The sequence below is a fragment of the Vulpes lagopus genome, chromosome 1 (genome assembly GCF_018345385.1).
Source record: "Vulpes lagopus strain Blue_001 chromosome 1, ASM1834538v1, whole genome shotgun sequence".
NCBI lineage: Eukaryota > Metazoa > Chordata > Mammalia > Carnivora > Canidae > Vulpes > Vulpes lagopus.
The window spans coordinates 146,010,836-146,032,522 of NC_054824.1; the positions used below are offsets into that span (position 1 = coordinate 146,010,836).

The following is a 21,687-nucleotide window of genomic DNA, read 5'->3' on the forward strand; positions in this document are numbered from 1 at the left end:
GCATCTGTGGGTGGGTCACACAGCGAGCAGCACAGTAAAGGAGCGATGTCAGCAAACGTAACACAGATGCAGCCTTTGAGAACACAGCAGGCACCTGTCAGGTGTGCAGGCACGGGAGGGGCTCCCTGTTGGGCAGACCTGGGGCAGTCTGAGGGTCACGGGATGACAGCAATGGGACCACACGCAAACAACAGAAACAGCCAGTGTGACGAGGAAGGGGTTCGCACATGGTTTCCAGTACCTCCCACCACAGAGGAGCTGCAGAGGAGCCGCCTGGCAGGACCACTCTCCCACATGATCACAGGGACTGCATAAGGAGCCAGACACATCCCGACTGCATCACTAGATAGGACGCAGGGAGATCACAGCATCACTTGGCTAAACTCCTGCCACAGTTGTGTAGCTGGGGTGGGACCACGAGGACACTGCTGACAAACAAGTAACTGGCCTGGAGTGGGGGAGTGTCAGAAGTCAGGAGAGGGGAACTGCTCCAACTTGAAGGGAACTCATGTGAAGCAGAAGCAGACGCAACAGCACATTCCTTGCCCTTCTGTCACAAAGGACAATCTCGAGGCTGTGGGACATGACTGGCAGGAGCCGGGGGTCGACACGGTGTCCATGTCTCATGGCTACTTTCCTGAGTGTGACAGCTGACTTTGGGGGTCCTGGGGGGCAGGAGACATCACAGTATTTGGGGCTGATGGGGCCTCAGGGTGGCAACTTATCCACAGACAGCTCAAGGGAAAAGTACTTTTACTGTGATTGCAATGCTTCCATAGTGCATTGGAGACTTTCAAAATAAACATTTTATTTTTTAAAAACATATTGGTTATTTCATAAGTTAAATGTCTTTCTTTTTCTTAAAGAGAAGGGATGGTGTTCCCATGCCTGGCTGGCCAGACAGGAAAGCCTATGGGCTCTGACCAGCTGCATCACTCTGGGAATAACACGCACACACAGGACGGGAGCCCATCTGCGTCATGTCGCCAGTGGGCTTCTTGCCCAGCTGGACACACTGGCCTCCTCTGGGGTCACAGGTGGAGAGACTGCCGCAGAGCTTCATACATCACCTGGTCCTGAGAACAGGGGACAAGACAGCTGATGAGCGAGACATGGCTGCACACGATTTCCCAGCCCCCAGGACCACATGGTGACCGTGGTCCTCCGTCCTCTAACAAATGTTTTTTTAAAAATATTTTATTTATTTATTCATGAGACACACACAGAGAGAGAGAGAGAGAGAAGCAGGCTCCATGCAGGGAGGCTGACGTGGGACTCGATCCCAGGTCTCCAGAATCAGGCCCTGGGTTGAAGGCGGCACTAAACCGCTGAGCCCCCCAGGCTGCCAGCAGAAATCATTCTTATGATTCAGATGCTCAGTCTTTCCCACTTGAGCTTACAGAATTGCCCATCGTCTTCTACTTTGCTGGTTTCAGTTCTCACACCTAAAGCTCTGACTGCCCTAAGATGCGCCTGGCTCTCGGTTCTGGAGACGGCTTCCCAGCTGCCCCCACATCAACCACCATCCTTCTGTCACTGGTGAGGGGGCCATCATTCTGTAATGTTTATAGAAATTACATATTAATGGGGCACCTGGGTGGCTCAGTGGGTTCAACATCTGCCTTTGGCTCAGGTCATGGATCCTGGGATTGAGTCCTAAATCAGGTTCTCTGTGCAGAGGGGAGTCTGCTTCTTCCTCTGCCTCTGTACCCTGCCCCCCATTCCATGGTCTTTCAAATAGGTAAATAAAATCTAAAAAACAAAAAAAATACATGTATCAGGGTCAATTCACATTCCACTATCACAATATTTTAATATTTAAAAAATATTTTATTTATTTATTCATGAGAGGCACAGAGAAAGGAACAAAAGCAGAGGGAGAAGCAGGCTCCCCGGGGGGGAGCCCGATGCAGGACTCAATCGCAGAATTACAACCTGAACTGAAGGCAGACACTCAACCACTGAGCCACCCAGGCACCCCACAATGTTTTAACTATTGAGGCTTTTGAAAACTGTATCAGTGCTTTTAGGCCCCACCCCCAGCCTGTTCTCTTTATAGTTCTCCTGCTGCTCTAGTTCGCTGGGTTTTCCATATGAACTTTCAGCCACCCACCCCGTTTTTAGCCCCCAAAATAAAAGAAAGATTAAAAGGCCATAGAGTATAGTCATTTAAATTATTTTGAACAGTGATGTTCCAGACTCCCAGCAGATGTGGAGAAGGCCGTTCAGATGTTCGCAGAAATGCAGCTGCGTGACCAGAAGCAGTCACGATGGGCTCCTCCGCATACAGGAGGTCTGTGCAGAGTTTAGAAGGGACTTTAAGACCATTATCTTTTATTCTGAGGACAATCCTGAGTCAGATAAAGGCAGAACGTATGTTCTCTCTTCGGAACTAGTCAGAACCCTGACACAGAGGCCAGGGCAGATCTTCCGTTCACAAAGGAAAACCATTTCCTGGACTGTACTTAATGCTTACCTCCGGTTTGAAAGATGGATTTGAAAAAAAAAAAAAAATCTATGTAGTACTTGTTTCAGTGATTTTTTCAAGTACCTCTAACAGTTTCAAAGGTGAACATAAAGTAGGCATTAGTGAAATGCTGAATTAACTCTGAAATAGGATAAAAGGGTCCCTCTGTATATCAGTATCAGTACTCAATAATATATAGTGAAGAGATTTTAGGCATGCTTGACTTATAACCAGGTTAAAGCAATTCTTTTTCTTTCTTTCTTTAAAGATTTATTTATTTGGCAGAGAGAGAGAGAGAGAGAGTGCGCGCATGCATGAGCAGGGGAAGGGGCAGAGGCAAGGGAGAAGCAGACTCCCTGCTGAGCAGGGAGCCCAATGCAGGACACGATCCCAGGAACCCGAGATCATGACCTGAGTCGAAGGCAGATGCTGAACCCACTGAGCCCCCCAGGTGTCCCCAAACAATTCCTTTTTATAGTAAAATAACTTTTTAAATTATAAAACAAGATTTATTGTAGAAATAATAAAAAATACAGATCAACAGTAAAAAATTAATCCTCATTTCCAGAGTTAACTATTATCACTATTTTGGTCTCCAGAACTTTTATTTTTTTATTTTTTATTTTTTTTTTTCCAGAACTTTTAAATGACTGTTTTTTCAAGATTTATTTTCTTTTAATTTTCACACTTTCTACAGCCATTGTAGAGTTTGAACCCACAGCCTTGAGATCAAGAGCTGTGTGCACCACTGATTGAGCCAACTGGGCACCCCTCAGTATTGAATTTTTTTGAATAGGTAAGATATTCACATCGTGTGAAATTCAAAGAGGATAAAAGGCCCCTCAGCCAGCCAGCCTCTCCCTACAAACAGCTGTCGCTAGTTTCATACATAATTGCTTCTTTAGGGACAGTTAAGGAGCCAAAGAAAGTGCAGCCTTCACCTTGATGTTATGCCTTATTTTTAAGAGATCAAATAAATTAATAATCAGTTTGGTCATCTGATTTCTTATTTATTCAAAATTCATATTATGCCTATTTCCAAAAGGGAACTTGTAGTTTCTTATTTGCTAAGTTTTCAGAAATCAAATATTTAAAGTATAAAGATTTAAGGCACCAGAAATACTAAGAAGAATATACTAGTACTGTCTCACTAGGACACGCATATAGCCTTCCACAGGATGTTCCAAGAGAAGAAATTTCCACCATGTCTGGCATGATAGGTTCAGACAGATTTTTTAAAAAGATTTTATTTTTTATTTATGAGAGACATAGAGAGAGAGAGAGGCAGAGACACAGGCAGAGGGAGAAGCAGGCTCCATGCAGGAAGCCTGACGTGGGACTCAATCCCGGGTCTCCAGGATCACGCCCTGGGCTGAAGGCAGCACTAAATTGCTGAGCCACCTGGGCTGCCCAGGTTCAGATAGGTTTTTAATAAAATCAGTCATCCCTTTTAAGCAAAAGCTACATGTGAATCCTGTACTGACACTGACGGGACTGAGTGACCAGATGAATACATGTTCTACATACAGGGCTCCGTCTCCTGTGATTTTTGAGTCCAGCACCGTGCCTGGCACATGTACAGCAGGTACTGGATGAACATTTAGAGTTGGATCTTAAGTAGCCCATTAAAACTCAGCAAGCGGGAAACAGGTGAACTCTGACTTGAGAAGTTTTTCTCTTGTGAATGTCCGTGTAGCGGAAATAATCAGGGATATGAACCATCTACTCCTGAGTGTGGAGAAGAGAATTGAAAAGCCATTGGCAGTGGGTGTAAAAACCATGCTGCGGGTGAGTGCACAAACAGGAGGGTGGCTCTGGGGTGGCTTTAATAGAGGAGGAAAGAAAACAAATCTGACTGAGTGAGGTTTCCTTCCAGAAGTGGAAAAATGCCAGAGTAAGCAGATCAAAAAGACTATGAGGGGAGATAATAAATATCTGGGAACATTATCTTGAGATCTCAATGCTTGCTAATAGCTAAGCTGGCCTCAGGGCCCTGGAGCGCAGGGAAACCGCACGCTCCTGCACCGGCAGGAGACCTGGAGGGATGACGCAGCTGGGATGCACATCTCCGAATTCTGAGAAGCTGCTGGCGGTGGGCCCAGGCTTATTTGTCGGGCAGACTGCTTGCCTATTAGGGCCTCCTGGGACCAAAGAGGACGTGGCCACTCGCCAGCACTTAGGATGGGCAGGGATCTCCAGGTAGAGCCGAAGGGCCTGGCCCCACCACAGTGGGAGCCAAGGAGGCAGTGAGGACAGAATGGAGAGAGTGTCTGCTCACTGTCCACACCTCCCACCCTCAACCAGTTACCAAGGCTTACTGGGTCAGGGGACAGAGTGGTACACTGAAGCCATGCTGAGTATGTGAGAAATCAGGAAGCCAGCTCTGCAGACCGTGGGACAGGACCTGCATGGCTTTCTTCCATTGCCTTACATGACATCTATCAGTAACTCCATGTTTACTCACTTCAAAGCGACAGCTGTTTCTGTAAGTTGGTCTGAAAGGCTGAAGTGTGGCAGGTGTTCCTTTCATGCCAAACAAAATCTAATGATTCTCTTGCAGCATGAAAAAAAGACTCAAAACCCCAACCCTGCCACTAACAAGTGAGTCAACTTGAGTACCAGCATCTTACTTACAGGTTTTCTTTTGAGGCTTTAAGTTGTCAGCTTTATAAAACTCCATGGCCCCTTGCCACCAGCCTGGCCAAGCATCCAATTTCCTAACTGGCCACACTGTTCTAGCACAGGATCCTAACCAGGGCTGGGCCGACCCCAGGCTTCCCCAAGACTCCCTTGCCAGAGTTGGTGGGGAGTTCTCTGCTGGGGAGTGGGGGTGGTGGTCTGGGCCTGCAGGTACCCACCTGCGCCCAGGAAACGAAGCAATGAGGTTCTGCAGCTAGCTGTGCTCTCAAGATCCTTGTTCTGTGGACCAACCAGCCCTGTTTCCCTGTTCACCTGAGTTGGGGATTGGGTATCTGTCATTTACAACTAAAAGAGTCCCAATATTAAAAGCAGAAAGAAGGGGCACCTGGGTGGGCTTTGTCGGTGAAGCATCGGCCTTAAGCTCAGGTCATGATCTCAAGGTCCCGGGACCGAGTCCCTCATCGGGCTCCCTGCTCAGTGGGGAGTCTGCTTCTCCCTGTCTCTCTGCCCCTCCCCCTGTTTGTGCTCTCTCTCTTAAATAAATAAATAAATCCTTAAAAAATGTTAAAAAATACATAAATAACAAAAAGTAAAAATTATTTGGTAATAAATTTGGTGAAAGACGGGTAAGATATTTACACTGAAAATTCACCTTACTGAGTCAATCAGGGGCTCTAATAAGTGAAATGAATTAAAACATTAATATATTTAAGAGAAATTAAATGAACCTAAATGGATAGATATACAAAATTCATGAGCTGAAAAACTCACTATTCGTAAGCTCTGCTCTCACAACTGCCTATGGACTCAGATCCCAGCAGGCTTCTCTTGTAGGAATCAATAAAGTGATTATAAACTTTATATGGAGAAGCAAGGGGCCTAAAATTAAAAAAAAAATTTGGGAGGGGGGAAAAAGAGGACAAATTTGGAGAACTTATACTACTCGGAATCCCAAGACTTTGAATCTATAATAATGAAGACAGATGCCAAGACCATCGCAGGAGAATGGAAACTGACACATTTATGACCAAGCGGTTCTCAAACAGAGGGTGCGGTGTAAAAGTCTTTTCAACAGAGTTGGAGCAAGGAGGCAGCCTTGGAAACATGTAATCATGATCCCTACCTCCCCCATCAAACTGAAATGTTATTTGGAGATGGATCACAGGCCTACATGTAAAAGCTAAAACTATTACACGTCTAGAAAAAAAGCAAAGGACAGAATCTTTGCGAACTTGAAATGGCCAAGATTTCTTAGGGCAGAGTGCACAGGCCTTCGTCTAGATTAAAAGCGGCTGCTCTCTAGACAGTGGCATTAGACAACAGAAAGGTAAGAAGCAGATTTGGAGAAAATATCCTCCATGTGCCACTTCCTAATCACCTCCATGTGGAGTAAAAGCCTTTACTCCAGAATAAGCTAAGAATTTGTGTAAGAAAAACAACTTAAGTTTTTAAGAGCAAAGCAGGACAGGACACAAGGAACCACATGGCCAACAAGCATGTGAAAACACGTTTGGAGATGCACACACTGCACAGGGCGCTGGTTCACATCCCGTTGGACGCTAGTGTAAAGGACCGTGACACTGGGGGCTCAGCCGCTTCTACAGAGGAATCTCGAGACCTGGTGGCATCTCCCTGGCTATTTACACACAAGTGAAAGCTTGTGCTCACACATTAACATGCTCAAAGGACCTTTATTCACGAAAGCCACACACTGGAAATCCCACGTGTCCCCCAACAGATGAAAAGCTAGGAAGCTGTGGGATATTCTTACCCTGGAAGACTGCTCTGCAGGAAAAGGAGCAAATGCAAAACAGGAATGAATCCCAGAAGCCTTCCACTGAGCAAAGCAGCCAGATGCAGGGAATGCACAGCGTGCGCTTCCACTGGTATCAAGTCCTCAGATGGGCAGAGTTGGAGCCTGAGGATGAGCCAGACCCATGGTCTCCTGTGTATCTGTGGCAGCCGCAGAGGGGGCACAAGGAACTTCTGAAGGGACAGAAAGTTCTAGATCCTGACTGCAGTGCCAGCTTCCCTCGTAAGAAATTACACAACTGTGCTTGCACACAGTGTAAAACAGTGACACTAGAGGACAAGCCACGCCCACATGTCCTAATTCCTGACGAGCCCTGGAATTGGGCTGCAGGTGAGGGATAATTTCCACTAAAACAATGTTCTTAATGACGAAACTTTTGGGAGGACATTTACATCACTAGCATCTTGGTCAAAACGAGGAGCACCAGTAATAGTCACTGTAAAAGTCTTCCTGATTTTAACTAATAAGGCTGGTTTTTATTTGAAGATGCTCAGTAGATCAAACACATTTCCTCTGGGATACGAAATCACCTGAGAGGCGAAGGCAGACCACTGTGTCCAGCTATGGTGGAGAACGGGCTCTGGGTGTAGCAGACTCTCCTAGCCAAAGAAGTCAGTTATGTGCCTAAAAGATACCACTGCCAACCCAAATCAATCCACTAGTTATTGTGGTGAAAAGTGGTTAAGGGGGGAGAGCGCCTGGCTCAGTTGGTAGAACATATGACTCTTGGTCTTGGGGTTGGGAGTTCAAGCCTCAGAGGTGTAGAGATATCTTAAATATAAAATCTTTTTGGGATGCCTGGGTGGCTCAGGGTTGAGTGTCTGCCTTCAGCTCAGGGCGTGATCCTGCGGTCCAAGGATCGAGTCCTGCACTGGGCTCCCTGCGAGGAGCCTGCTTCTCCCTATGCCTATATCTCTGGCTCTCTCTCTTGTGTCTCTCATGAATAAATAAATAAAGTCTTTAAAAAAAATATTAAAAAATTATTTTATTTGAGAGAGAGCATGTTTGTGTGTGAGAGTGAGAGCACGGCAGGGCGAGGAGCAGAGAGAGAGGGAGAAGCAGATTCCCCATGGAGCAGGGAGCTTGACTTGGGGTATGGGACTCGATCCTAGGACTCTCAGATCATGACCTGAGCTGAAGGCAGATGCCCCACCAACTGAACCACCCAGGTGCCCCAAAATAAAATCTTTACAAAAAATAAGCAGTAAGGTTGTCACCTCACTTAGAAGGTTCAGAGCAAACTTTGAGACACCGAACAGGGCAGCCCGCCTCACAGAACTGCTTGGACTCTGACTCAGAGTTTTGTTTTGTTTTGTTTTTATCAGTAATTATTGTGAAAAATTCTAGGCCTGGGGTAATAAAGGGCTAATGATTTCAAGGAAGGGTTAGCCCAGCAGGAAGCAAGTTCTCTTGGCTAAGGTACATTACATTTCCAGGAGCCCTGAAACAAGACATCCAAGTGAGCAAGCTTCATCAGGGAAGGACTCGAGTCAGGTGTTTCTTAGGGCCAGGTGTATTGCTGCCAACTGTCGCAGCAGCCATCCTCACACTACAAACAGAATACCTCCTTGTGGTAAGAAGCAGACACACAAGGTCTGGTGCTTTATGTAAAGAACAGTGGGCCATGTAACTGGCCCTTTTCTGACCTTGCAGTGAGGACATCTGTACCCGCCTGAGACACGTGGACAAGTCCCTGGTGCTGGGGGCGCCTGGCTCCAGGTAGATAAGAGACATCATGTCATGAAGGGTGGAGCAGGTCAAGGGACATGTGGACCAGACAGATTAAAATTCCCAAGACGGTGGAAAAGACACACACCCTCCCTGCGGCTTCAGTCTTTTTTTTTTTTTTTTTTAAATATTTTATTTATTTATTCATGAGAGACTCAGAGAGAGAGAGAGAGAGAGAGAGGCAGAGACATAGGCAGAGGGAGAAGCAGGCTCCATGCAAGGAGCCCGACGTGGGACTCGATCCCGGGTCTCCAGGATCACACCCTGCAGCACTAAACCACTGCGCCACCAGGGCTGCCCTCTGCAGCTTCAGTCTTTTAAGAAACACGTAAACCTATAATCTCTCAGGATCACTCCCCCAAAGGCAATTATCTTCCTTGTTTCCATAAATTCATATCCATTGATCTTGATTCCAATCTCTCTTCTCCATACATGTTAAGAGCATTTCTTACCTTTTTTGATATAGAGGATTTCACTTTCTTGAAAGCTTCTTCAAAGTGTTTCTGACTGACCTTGAGTTCACCTGTGGAGCAAATCACAAATGCCCCTGAGTGCAGCACGCCAAACGTCACTGGCTCCAAGCTTCTCCCGACCCTTCCAGGTGGGTGAGGTAGCATGGAGGTTTCAGAAGGGTAGTAGGCAAGCCTGATCCGCTGTGCTCATCAGAGCTTTTGGATTTTTTTTCATTTTCATTTAATTTACACACATCTGACCAGAGTTAATTTCAAAATATGCTTAAGTTTTATTTACATCAGTGTCCATTTTAGTGTCATTTTTCCCCTCCAGCAATCAAAACAGTTTATTTGGGGACAAATTTTTGTTCATCTTTAATTAGAGAGAGATTATTACCCTTTAAAAGAAGAAAATCCATGTCTTCATAACCCCCACCGTTTACTGAGATGTCACTGACATATAACATATGTAAGTCTAAGGCTTTAACTATGACGATTTCAGACACATATGTGGTGTAATGGGATCACCACAAATATTAGTTTAGCACCTCCATCCCTCACATGATTAGTTTTTTTCTGTGTAATAACTTTTAAGATCTACCCTTTTAAAATCTTTTTTTTTTTCTTAAAGATTTTATTTATTTATTCATGAGAGACAGAGAGAGGCAGAGACACAGGCAGAGGGAGAAGCAAGCTTCATGCAGGGAGCCTGGTGTGTGGAGTCCCAGGATTAACGCCCTGGGCCAAAAGCAGGGTACTCAACCACTGAGCCACCCAGGCATCCCACATCTTTCAAGTATATAATACATACTGTTAATTGTAGTTGTCCTAAACATCTGATTCCCAGAACTTGTTCATCTTAGAGCATCTCCATTTCCTGACCCTCTGCTCACCAGGTTTTAATGCAGGGCACCCCAAAGAGGCTTAGCACTCTCAAACAGACATCCTCTGAAGGCCCCTCTTTGCACTGTTTACACCTTAATTTAATGGTAATGTTTAATGAAGAGCCAGAATTGTTCCTTTCTAAGATAATCCAAATAATTTAACTGGGAGTGGAAAATAATAATATTCCAGTTATTTAAGAGTACATATGCACTATCAGATATTACGGAGTTATTTCATAACATATGTTATATACAGAGATAATGTTGCAACCCTGCATCAGAAGGGGCCCTACTACTTTAGAAGGCTGTGCCATGATAGAAGTAATGGAAATCAAGTAACTACATGTTGAACAAGGCTTCTTTAGAATGTTCATATGACAGCTTACACGACAATGAAAATAGTGATCTACATAGATATTAGGATACCACGTTTACCTAAAAAGAAAATGTACAGCTGAACATGTCAAGTGGAAGGTGAATAGTGCTACTGATTTTGGAGAGGAAGACGTCAATGCAAAGTCCCTAGAGGACAGGTAACTAGAAATGCAAACTCCAGGAGAGCACGGGTGTCAGAACTTGCTGCATGATTATAAAATATCCAAACAGACGTTAGGAGCAGCCAGTATGTGTAGAGAGGTCTGCAAATTTTCAGTGACAAATCCCAAAATGCCATCAGACTCTGCTCTAAGGCAGCACACTTACATGAAGTTTCTTTTTTTCTTAAAGATTCTTTTAAATTCATTCATGAGAGACACAGAGAGAGAGAGAGAAGAGAGAGGCAGAGACACAGGCAGAGGGAGAAGCAGGCTCCCTGCGGGGATACCCGACGTGGGACTCGATCCTGGGTCCCCAGGATCACGCCCCGGGCCGAAGGCAGGTGCTAAACTGCTGAGCCACCAGGGCTGCCCTTACATGAAGTTTCTTACAAGATATTCTAATTTTGTGAATTATAACACCTACTTCTAAAAGGAATTTTTAAATTTTGTTTAAAAAAATCTTTTAATCTTTTTTTTTTTCCTCTCCAAATTTTTATTTAAATTCTAGTTAGTTAACATATAGCATAATACTGGTTTGAGGAGTAGGATTTAGTGACTGATCACTTATATACTCCAAGAAGAATCTGAAATAGCTTTTAATAAAAGTTCAGATAACTGCATCTTAAAATTCAATAAAACCACAGGACTTTATAGAAGGTATGTGTGCTGACAAAAGTCAGAGACACAGATGTCACTGTAACTGTAATCAAAAGGTCGCTCTGAGATTCCTGTGAGCCAAAGAAAAAAGGGAGAGAAGACAGAGAAAATCAGTGGGAATAAAAAAAAAGTTGTGTTTTGGAAACATGCTGCATGAACTCTGGGTGGAAGCACAGGTTGAGGCCAGGACAGTCTATGTGCAGACAGCGTCTACAGGCTACCAGCTGGCTGCCACAGATACTATGCCAGGTGAAGCCTGGGGGAATGGCCTCATCAGAAACACATCAGCTTTAATGCCACAGACTTGAGATAATGGTCACTGTCTGGGTCAGCTGTGGAGTGAGGTGTCCAGAGTGACAATGACATGGAACGGAGAGACTCCAGAAAGCACCATACCTCTGTCACCTCCACCTTTCGGTCTCATCATCTCCTGTCTCAGGGCACAGATGGAAGCTTCCCGAACCAAAGCAGAAAGGTCTGCACCCCTGTAGGACAAGAACCAACCTCAATTATTCTACAATGCTGCAAAGAACAGAAAGATGTCTGACAGCAGTTTCAAGTCACAAATCAGACAAGGAAGAAACTGACCACTCATTATGGTCAGCAGGAAAGAGCTTATCGTTTTTACTTCAAATATTTCTAGCTTTCAGAAGGGTGATTACAACAGAAACAATGTAATGAATCATCAGTGTTCCCCTGCTAAGAGCTGCAGATATTAAGGTTCATGTAAGAAGTCTAAATAAATTGGCCAGGGGATGTCTGGGTGGCTCAGTGGTTGGGCGTCTGCCTTTGGCTCAGGGTGTGATCTCGGGGTTCTGGGATCAAGTCCTGCATTGGGCTCCCCATGGGGAGCCTGCTTCTCCCTCTGCCTGTGTCTCTGCCTCTCTGTGTTTCCCATGAGTAGATAAATAAATCTTAAAAAAATAAATAAATGAATTGGCCTGTCAGTAGAAACGTACACATTCATGGTAAAATCTCCATCCACAAGGCCTATATGCTGCCAGCGTGTTGAGTATCCACATGCTACCTACCTACCACCAGGAGTAAGCTTACATCAGACTCATTTATGGCATCTGCTTCAAAAGGGGGATGCACAGGCTAGGGAATCTCTAATGCTCTGACTCAAGCCCTCACTGAGTGGACTGGTCATAAATGAATTAAAAGAGCACAGCTAATAAGCCTCCATCCAATTACTCTGTGTGATAACATCATGAGTCATATGGTTCCTGAGTTCACCAGTGTTTCACTACATCATTATCTAACGAATTCTCGCAGCTCGTTAGAAGAATTTGGACCTGGGGATAAAAACTTCATTTCTAGACATTAAACTTAATGTATAATGTAGACACCCACTTAATATATAACATTAAATGCTCACAGAGTTTAAATTATTAGCTGAATGCAATGTTTCTGCGGCTAGGTGTCAGATTTATAAGGCTGTGCAATAATCGAGTACATGCTGGGTACTCATCCCTTTCCTTAATATTTAAACATCTCCCACAGGTGCAGAGACACCTTGACCTAACATAAATAAGCAGCTGACAACAATGGAGAATTCTAGGTCTCTTGAATTGTGGGGACCACAGTATTAAAACTCCAATTGTACACCACTCAGCGTTAACCCTGATCCCTTTTTAAACCTGTGCACTACACCACAGAATCCAGAAGATGTGGCCCAGGGTAAGTTCTGGCATTAAGCTGCCTCTGGATTTTAGCACTCAAAGCTGTAAACTACTCCCTTAAGTCTTCTCCCCCCTTAATAGTGAGCTCATTTAATTGTACAAGTTTGAGCCCCAACAGGGGTGGAGGGTGAGGGGGAACGCACTCTCCTTAGAGGGAAGAAGGGGCTCACCACTACCACCTAGCGCTCAGCATGTCATCAAGATAATCCCTACCTTTGCACCTGAGCCAAGATAGCCAGATGAGAGAAGAGGCTCGTGGCTCTGGATGCCCATATATAAAAAAATAAGATAAAACGATGTATCCTGACCACACTCCCTGAGAATGATCAGCATGGGTTCCAGGGCAACCATCTTGACGAGATGAACTTCTTCAATCAGAACCGGAAATAACTGAGTGCCAACTGCTCCCAGCAGGTCTGTTGCGGGGATGTAAGTTCAAATTATGGAGTAAGAGTCCTGAATCCCTTGAACATGAAAACCATGTCCCAGGGGCGCCCAGGTGGTGCAGGTGGTTCAGCATCTGACTCTTGGTTTCGGCTCAGGTCATGATCTCAGGGTCCTAAGTCCTGGTCAGGCTCCAGGCTCAGCAGGAAGTCTGCTCCCTCTCCCCCTACCCCCTGTACTCTCTCTCTCACTGAAATAAATAAATCTTAAAAAAAAAAAAAAAAGAAAGAAAAAAGGAAACATCGCCTTACTTGCTTGGCTTCAGAAAACACATTTTGTTTTGACCTAAAGAAATAGCATGAGCACCAAGTATACTGAGAATAACCAATCCACAGAGCTTTCCATATAAGCCAGAGGGGCCGTTGCCATCTCCCTGTTAGTGAAATGGGAGTTTCATTTTCTGCTCTGTGTACCCAAAGTGGGAAAGTTAACACATTTACTTAATGTAAAGCAAGTAATAAAAACCATGACCACACAAACAAGAGGGGTATAGGCAGAAAGGGCAGATTTCCTGCTGCTACTACTGGCTGCGTGTGTTAGCCAGTATGCTGTGAAAAATGCATTCTGAGCCTTCTGCATTCTGAAAGTGAAGTGCTCACAGATTATTCTCTTCAGTGCTGCACATATCTGCTCACATCTGGAAGATGTGAGCAGCCACAGCGGCCAGGGTGGCCGGGTGCCAACAGTGAACACAGGAGTTGATGTGCCGAGGGCCAAAGCATGTCAGAACAGGAGCCGCAAAATGGGTCATCCCCCCTCTGAGGAGGAGCCAGGACAGAGCCAAACACAAGGCACCCCACGCTCTCTGGGATCCAGAATTTAAGCCCCTACACGAGACCGCCGTCCCCCCACTCTGCCCACGAGAGGTGACGCCCTTGAGACCCAGGTACTCACGAGTAGCAGTCACAGCGCAGGTCAGCAGCAAGGGCTTCCAAGTTTACATCGGCATCCAAGGGGGGTCTGGTGCCATTCTAAGAGAGAAAACTCGGTTTTCACTGAGGCTTCCAAGAACTTTTCCACAGCATAGGTTCTTCATGAGTGGTGATGACTGCCTGACTGAATGAGTGCCACTGATCGGACCAGCGCTGTGCGATTCTATAGATTTCAACCTAAAGAAACAAGGTCAGGAAGCAGACTCCAACACTCAGAAACCTAAAGGCAAATGACTGATCCCGTGGGGCCTGGGGAACCTGTGCAGCAAGGACAGAACACACCGCCTCGAGCTTTCCAAACACCTTCCCTCTGGCTGATTAAATACGGCAAACATCGGGCAGCACCTAGCCCCAGCATTGGCGCCCTGGCTGGCCAGGCAGGCAGAACCATGACTGCGACCGGAGGGAGTGCCACTACTGCTGTCCTAGACTCCCTCCAGACCTTGCTGCCACTGCCCTGTGGCTCACATACTGACGGGCACCGGAAAGGGCCGACGTCAGGACGCGCTGAGAATTCCAGCAACACTGACCATGGCGCCTGGCCGGCACACACCACACACATAATGATGTTTCAGTGACTTAAAATCATGACGTAGTTAGATGGCAGGTCTGTGAATTTCTGCTTTCTGATTCGATGCATAACTCACACAGACGCTGCATACAGTCCATCCGTTGTAGCAGACATCACTTAGGAAATAGTCGAAGAAACAGCAAAGAAGTGAGTGAGCCTGTGATAAGCCTCAAGGCACACATCAGTGTGTGGGTGTGCGGAGCGGAGGCCGGGCGCTGGACACTAGAGCGGGTGCAGAGCGTCCTGTGTGTATGTCCCCCACCCCACCTTGCTGGCATTTCACTTCACAAACCATGCATTGGCTGTTCCTCAATAAAACGCAAATGTTCATCCAACACAAGTTCCAGAAATTGTTGCCACGGTTCCCACTTAATCGGCATCGTGGGGGTGGGGGGCGGCGGAGTGGGGGTGGGGAATAAACCCTGAGGGACCTCAGGCAAACAATCACACTGCTTTCTTCTTTTCTCCCTCCAGCTGTGCCTGAAGCTAGATAGCCAGACTGCCCGGCCCTTATAACTAAAGGGTTTCAGTACAGTCAGCCATGAGGTGCAAGGGGGTGCTGGGATCAGGGGTTGGAGGTTGAGGCTAGAAGGAAGGAGTACAGCTTCTGAGGCTCTAGTGATGATCTCTCCTCTCTTTTTTTTTTGTGGTAAAATTTGCCTAGCAAAATTGATCGGTTTAACCATTTTTAAGTGTATGGTTTAGCAGCATTAAATACATTCACGGTATTGTGCAACCGTCTTTAGAGTTCATTTCATCTTCCCCAAAGGAGGCTGGATGTATGAGCCACGGGCCCTCCTGCTGCCTCCCCCTCCAGCCCTGGCAACCACTACTCTAGAAATATAACCAGTAATGTTCTCTTCCTTTTTCTGGAGGTTTTGTTTATTGTTTCTGGCCAGTTGTGTATTTAATGATAAGTCCACTTCTCGGTACAGGTATTGTTCTTCAACACTGGACCAGGAATTAGGAACTCTGAGTTCTGAAGTTCAAATCTGCAACTGAATGGACCTTTGGGAAGTTCCTACATCTTTATCATTTATTTTGGTAATAAAAAGCCAGTATGTATCTGTTCCAAAAAATATTAAGAGGAAAAAAAAATATTAAGAGGAAGGAAAAGTTCCCAAATTCATTCTGTGAGTCCAGCATGATCCCGATACCCAAACCAGATAAAGACTCCACAAAAAAGAGAACTATAGGCCAATATCTCTGATGAACATGGATGCAAAAATGCTCAATATAATACAAGCAAACTGAATTCAACAGTACCTTCAAAAAAGCCATTCACAACAATCAACTGGGATTTATCCTCAGGGTACAAATGTGGTTCGATATTCACAAATCAATCAATTCAAAATAGATTAAAGATCTAAACGTGAAAACCTGAAAACATAAAAATCCTTGCAAAGTGTACAGGCAGTAATTTCTCTGACATCAGCTATAGTAACTTTTTAGATTTGTCTCCTGAGGCAAGGGAAATTAAAGCAAAAACACACTATTGGGACTTCATCAAAGTAAAAAGCTTCCGCACAGAAAGGAAATGATCAACAAAACTAAGAGGCAAACTACTAAATGGGAGAAGATATTTGCAAATAACAAATCTGATAAAAGGTTAGTATCCAAAATATACAAAGAACTGATACCACTCAACACCCAAAATCCAAATAATCAAATTAAGAAATGGGCAGAAGACATCAACAGACATTTCTCTATAGACAATATTCAGATGGGCAACAGACACATAAAAAGATGCCCAACATCACTGATCATCAGGGAAACACAAATCAAAACCACAATGAGATACTACCTCACATCTGTCAGAATGGCTAAAATCACCAACTCAAGAAACGATGGATGTTGGTGAGGATGCAGAGAAATGGGGAACCCTCTTACACTGTTGGTGGGAATAAGCTGGTATAGCCACTCTGGAAAACAGTATGGAGGTTCTTCAAGAAGTTAAAAATAGAATTATCCTATAACACAGCAATCATATTAACTGGGTATTTATCCAAAAAAACCCCACAAAATATTAATTCAAAGGAATACATGCACCCCAATATTTGCAGCAGCATTATCTACAATAGCCAAGATATGGAAGCAGCCCAAGTGTACACTGATGGATGAATGAATAAAGACCACATGGTGTCATCTTTACACAATGGAAGATTACACAGCCATAAAAAGAAAGAAAATCTTGCCATTGGCAATGATGTGGATGAAACTAGAGGGTATTATGCAAAGTGAAATAAGTCAGAGAAAGAAATTATCATGATTTCACTCGCATGTGGAATTTAAGAAACAAAACAAATGAGCAAAGGGGAAAAAAAAGAAACCAAGAAACAGACTCTTAACTCTAGAGAACATATGGATAGTTACCAGAGGGGAGTGCATTTATCATGATGAGCACCGGGTGATGTAGTTAAGTGCTGAATCAGGATGTTGTACACCTGAACCTAATATTACACTGTATATTAATTAACTGGAATTAAAATAATAATCAAGAAAATCCATCTGATCTCCAGATAAACAGACATAATTTTGTGCTACACTGAGTGGGGGTGGGGATGTGGGGAATAGCAGCAAAGTGAGTGTATAGCAGTGATTTATTATAACAGAAACGTGGGCTTTTCAGGCTATTCCTGAAACAGGAAGGCCTGATGGATACGGCTGGTTGAGTTGCTAGAATCAAGTGGCAGGTTGGGGAGAGGCTGCCTCACCAGGCGCAAGCCCTGAATGTCTTTAACATTCATAAGAAACCACCAGCCACAGCATAAGGACATGTCCTGCACACACTCCACATGCTGTCGTTTTAATCGAAGCCTCAAACTAAGGGATAAATTCGTGGGGGGCCGCTAAAGGATAACTCTTCTGTACTTCTCAACATCTGAACTGGGTCAAGCCTGACTCTCAGTGGCCTGTGTGCCCTCAGGGTGCGTTTCTCCCACTCTTCACAAAGTTGTTTCAATGAACTAGCTTGGAGTTAGGTCTTGGCTTCCATTAGAGAAGCATCCGGCTCAGTCCAGAAGGCTCCTGTGCTGACAACAAGGTCGTTGTTGAAAACACTGCCCATCACAACTCAGCACTCTATGTGTGAGGCCGAGAGGAGACTTCCTTACACTGTGGGCAGCTGTCAGCTTTCTAGATACAGGACACCCTTTAAGTGAGATCTTTTGTGACAGCTCACTATGCAAAGGAATGTAGCAAATGAAGAACTATCTAAAAGTAGTATTTCAGAAAAATAATTCTTAGAATTTAGATTTCAGAAACTAATTCTTATGAAATTCATTTTGTTAGAAAAATAAATAACCCCTTATGTGTCGTCATGTGAATGTGAAGGAAAGTAACAAGGTGCCTTTTTCTGGGAGTATGGGGAGTGGCCTACATGGGACACCTCCAAAAGTTTCAGTACCAACATTATTTTCTTATTAGTAGAAATAAAGGCTGAGGAATTAAAATTGAATTATTCTTAACTGAAAAGTGGCTGTGTTTCTGACCTGTGGTAAGAAGTAAAATGAAAAGTGAATTCTATGTACTCTTGTAGGGAAGCAGTTAGAAATGCAGCACTGGGGCACCCTTTGAGGTGGGGGGCTTCAGGGCCAGTACGGTGAACAGCAAGGGGGTTCTAGCTGATGGTAGTGTCAGGCACTCCTGTGGTGCCGAGCACACCCTTCAAAGGACAACATGTTGTAAACAGTGATCTTCATCACCAGGGTCCGACTCTGGGCGGCCCTGAACATCACATACCTCAGGTCTGGATGTCTGCTCCAGGCTCTGCCTTTAATTAGTAATAACCCAAGAGCAAGAGTGGAAGGATTATCGTGCCATCATAACCACAAGCAACTCTCAAGCATGCTTGTGTGTTTGTGTTTGTACACACATGCTCTAACCAAAGCAAACAAAAGCTCACAGTTCCTGGACAGAGCCCAGAGTAGGGGCAGAAATGCAATGTGGGCTTGTCACCAAACCTGCTGGCTACAAAGACAAGACATAACCACAGCATGGTTACTTGTCTGTGGCTCTACGGACACCATGGGTTGATGACTCATGTCATAGGGCTGTTCTGTGTGCACTGTAGCTGGTTTGCAAGCAATGTCACCCCCCAGCCAGGGCCCCACACAAGTGCCCCAAGACATTGCCTGGAGGTGGGGTGAGGGCTGTTGGCAGTAAGACGGCCCTAGGTGGAGAGCACTGCCCTGAAGCCACGCGTCTTCGTGTTTCTGACCAGAAACCACATGCTGGTAGGGCCAGAGGGCTCCCCCGAGCTTCCAGCCTCTGAGCTGACTCTCACCTGGGTATTGCCTAAGCACCAGAACCTTGGCAGCATCATCTCCTTACTCCCAGACCCTCATCTACTCAGCAGCCTGAGCAGAGAGTTTCACCTCCACTGTCCTTGCCCATCGACTCTACAGTCAGGCCAGTCTCCTGTTAAGGAAAACCAGATCCAGTCTTCACGCCTATGTCCTCTTTACTGCACCCCTGACACGGCCTCAGGTCCAGTGTGCTTCACTTCACAGCCTGGGCTTCACCTTCCTCCAAGCAGTCTTCCTAGACTGCTCTCACTGGGGCCTCAACCCACAAAGCTGGTTGCTGTTGTGCCCCTCCTTTGGGAGGCAGTTGCAGACACTGCTCTATGCAGTTTTAAGTCACGACGGCCCAGAATATTCCTCTGCCAATTCAGAAAGGGAATGCTACAAACACATAAGGGTTAAAATTTACTAGTGGAGGGCAGCCCAGGTGGCTCAGTGGTTTAGCGCTGCCTTCAGCCAGGGGCCTGATCCTGGAGACCGGGGATGGAGTCCCGTGTCGGGCTCCCTGCATAGAACCTGCTTCTCCCTCTGCCTGTGTCTCTGCCTCTCTCTCTCTTTCTCATGAATAAGTGAGTAAAACTCTAAAAAAAATTTTTTTACTAGTGGCAACAAATGAAGGTGTGAAGCACCTTGTAAGTGCTTAGGAGTGAAAGATAAGAGAAACTTCTGACATGGCTGGTCTGTGAGCCTCCACTCCTGACAAGCAGCCTGGAGGGAAGAAGTGGGCAAAATCCCATGCACGTCCACTCCTCTTCCCATCTGGAGAGAAGAAGAATGAAAAGGCATTCCTCAGAGAGGCTCAGACCATCTGGGATTTCAGCAGGATTGAGAGGATCCAGCAGGGTCCACGGGTGGATGGGGCAGGTCCAGGTCACATCAGGCATCCTCCAGGAGAGAACTCGCTCAGGTGTCCTCATAAGGGTGAACTTCAAGCCAGCTCAGCTCCCCTTCCTGCCCCAGGTTATAGGAACTGGGACAAAGAAGCAAACAGGCAGCCCTAGGCTGTAATGCGTGAGGGGCAGAACTGGTCCAGCAGGGTGGGAGAGGGCACAGGAGGAGGACGGGGGCAACTGTCAGGAGGGAAAGAAGCATGGCAGGGAGAGGGAGGGAGGCAAGGTAGGAAGAACAGAAAAATGAGAGAAACAGGGAAGACGCAGGCTCATCACACAGAAGGCAGCAGAAAAGTAAAAAAACTAAAGCTCGAAGACAAATGATGTAAGACAAGGGGACAGCAGAGACGCTGATCGTGGAGAAGTAAATCCAGCACAGGAGGCAGAGGCATCCAGACACAACAGAATAGCTTCTCTGGAGCAAGGGGAGGACGGCACCACACAACAACGGCACCCAACACCAGGCTGAGCTCCTCCCCACTAAGAATGCGACACTGCTGCCACCACTGCCACCACTGCCAGGAATGCAGAGCGAGGAGCCATGATGGGTCTCACTGCAGGTACTCAGGTTCACAGACAGGCTTTTTCAGAGACCAGCGTAAAAGCAAGTCACCAACCAAGGGGAAAAGAAAGATCAGACTGGCCTCACCCATCTTTACAGGTTCCATGTCCATAAGCCATTTTGCAGAAACAGGCTCATAAACACAGAGAATGAACTGAGGTCATCAGAGGGGACAGTTAGGGGTGGGGGGTGGGGGTGGCAGCAAAATAGGTCAGGAGGATGCAGAAGTGGATTCCAGTTAAAAAATAAATAATTTACAGGGATGAAAGTACAGCATGGGGAATACAGTCAAACAATACTGTAAGAACTTGGTAAGATTATAAAAAGACACATGAGGACCAGAGTCGCTGTGTATACAACTTATGTAATGTACCCAACCTGTATAATAATGTATATAAATCTCAAATCTTTGTAATAGGCACCTGTAACTAAAACAACTATAATTCAATTAAAAATAAATAAATAAAAATAAAAGGGGTGCCCAGCCGGCTTGGTCAGTAGAGTGTTGACCCTTCACTGTTGGGTTATGAGTTCAAGCCTCACACTCGGGGTAGTTTCCTTAAAAAAATAGAGGGAGGAGGGGCGCCTGGGTGGCTCAGTTGGCTGAGTGTTGTATCTCAGTTTCAGCTTGGGTCATCACCTCAGGGTTGTGAGATCGAGCACTGCATAAGCTCTGCTCAGTGAGGAGTCTGTTTGGGATTCCCTCTCTCTTCCCCTCTGCCCCTCCCCTCAACTCACACACTCTCTCTCAAATAAATGAATAAAATTAAATTAAAAAGTTGGCATACACCAACGTGGAGGACAGACAACACTGGTTGAGACTCAGTTTCCCTCAGTATTTGTAATGGGCCTGTATCTATACCCTTCTTGGCTCCAAAAGTTTCTATTCCATTTCGCGTTTAAGGGCAATTTCTCTAAAGTAACAAAGATCTAAAACAACCAAAAGGGCAGCCCGGGTGGCTCAGCAGTTTAGCGCCACCATCAGCCCAGGGCGTGATCCTGGAGACCTGGGATTGAATCCCACGTCGGGCTCCCTGCATGGAGCCTGCTTCCTCTGCCTCTCTCTCTGTATCTCTCATAAATAAATAAAATCTTTAAAAAATAAAAAAAATAAAACAACCAAAA

At 45.5% G+C, this 21,687-nt stretch overlaps 1 protein-coding gene across 4 annotated transcripts in view; it reads right to left on the reverse strand.

The window, feature by feature from the left end:
* Positions 1-748: 748 nt before the first annotated feature.
* Positions 749-21,687, reverse strand: part of NVL (nuclear VCP like) — an 82,260-nt gene continuing 61,321 nt past the window's right edge. Inside the window, exons 20-24 of one of the 4 annotated variants that reach the window (XM_041767778.1) lie at positions 14,198-14,274; positions 11,574-11,662; positions 9,101-9,171; positions 6,879-7,093; positions 749-1,076 (exon numbers count right to left, since the gene is read on the reverse strand). In XM_041767778.1, the coding sequence (XP_041623712.1) occupies positions 1,067-1,076; positions 6,879-7,093; positions 9,101-9,171; positions 11,574-11,662; positions 14,198-14,274 (462 nt within the window). In that variant the 3' untranslated portion in view covers positions 749-1,066. The remainder of the gene's footprint in view (positions 1,077-6,878; positions 7,094-9,100; positions 9,172-11,573; positions 11,663-14,197; positions 14,275-21,687) is intronic. The other 3 variants (XM_041767786.1, XM_041767797.1, XM_041767800.1) reach the window with 3 other exon arrangements.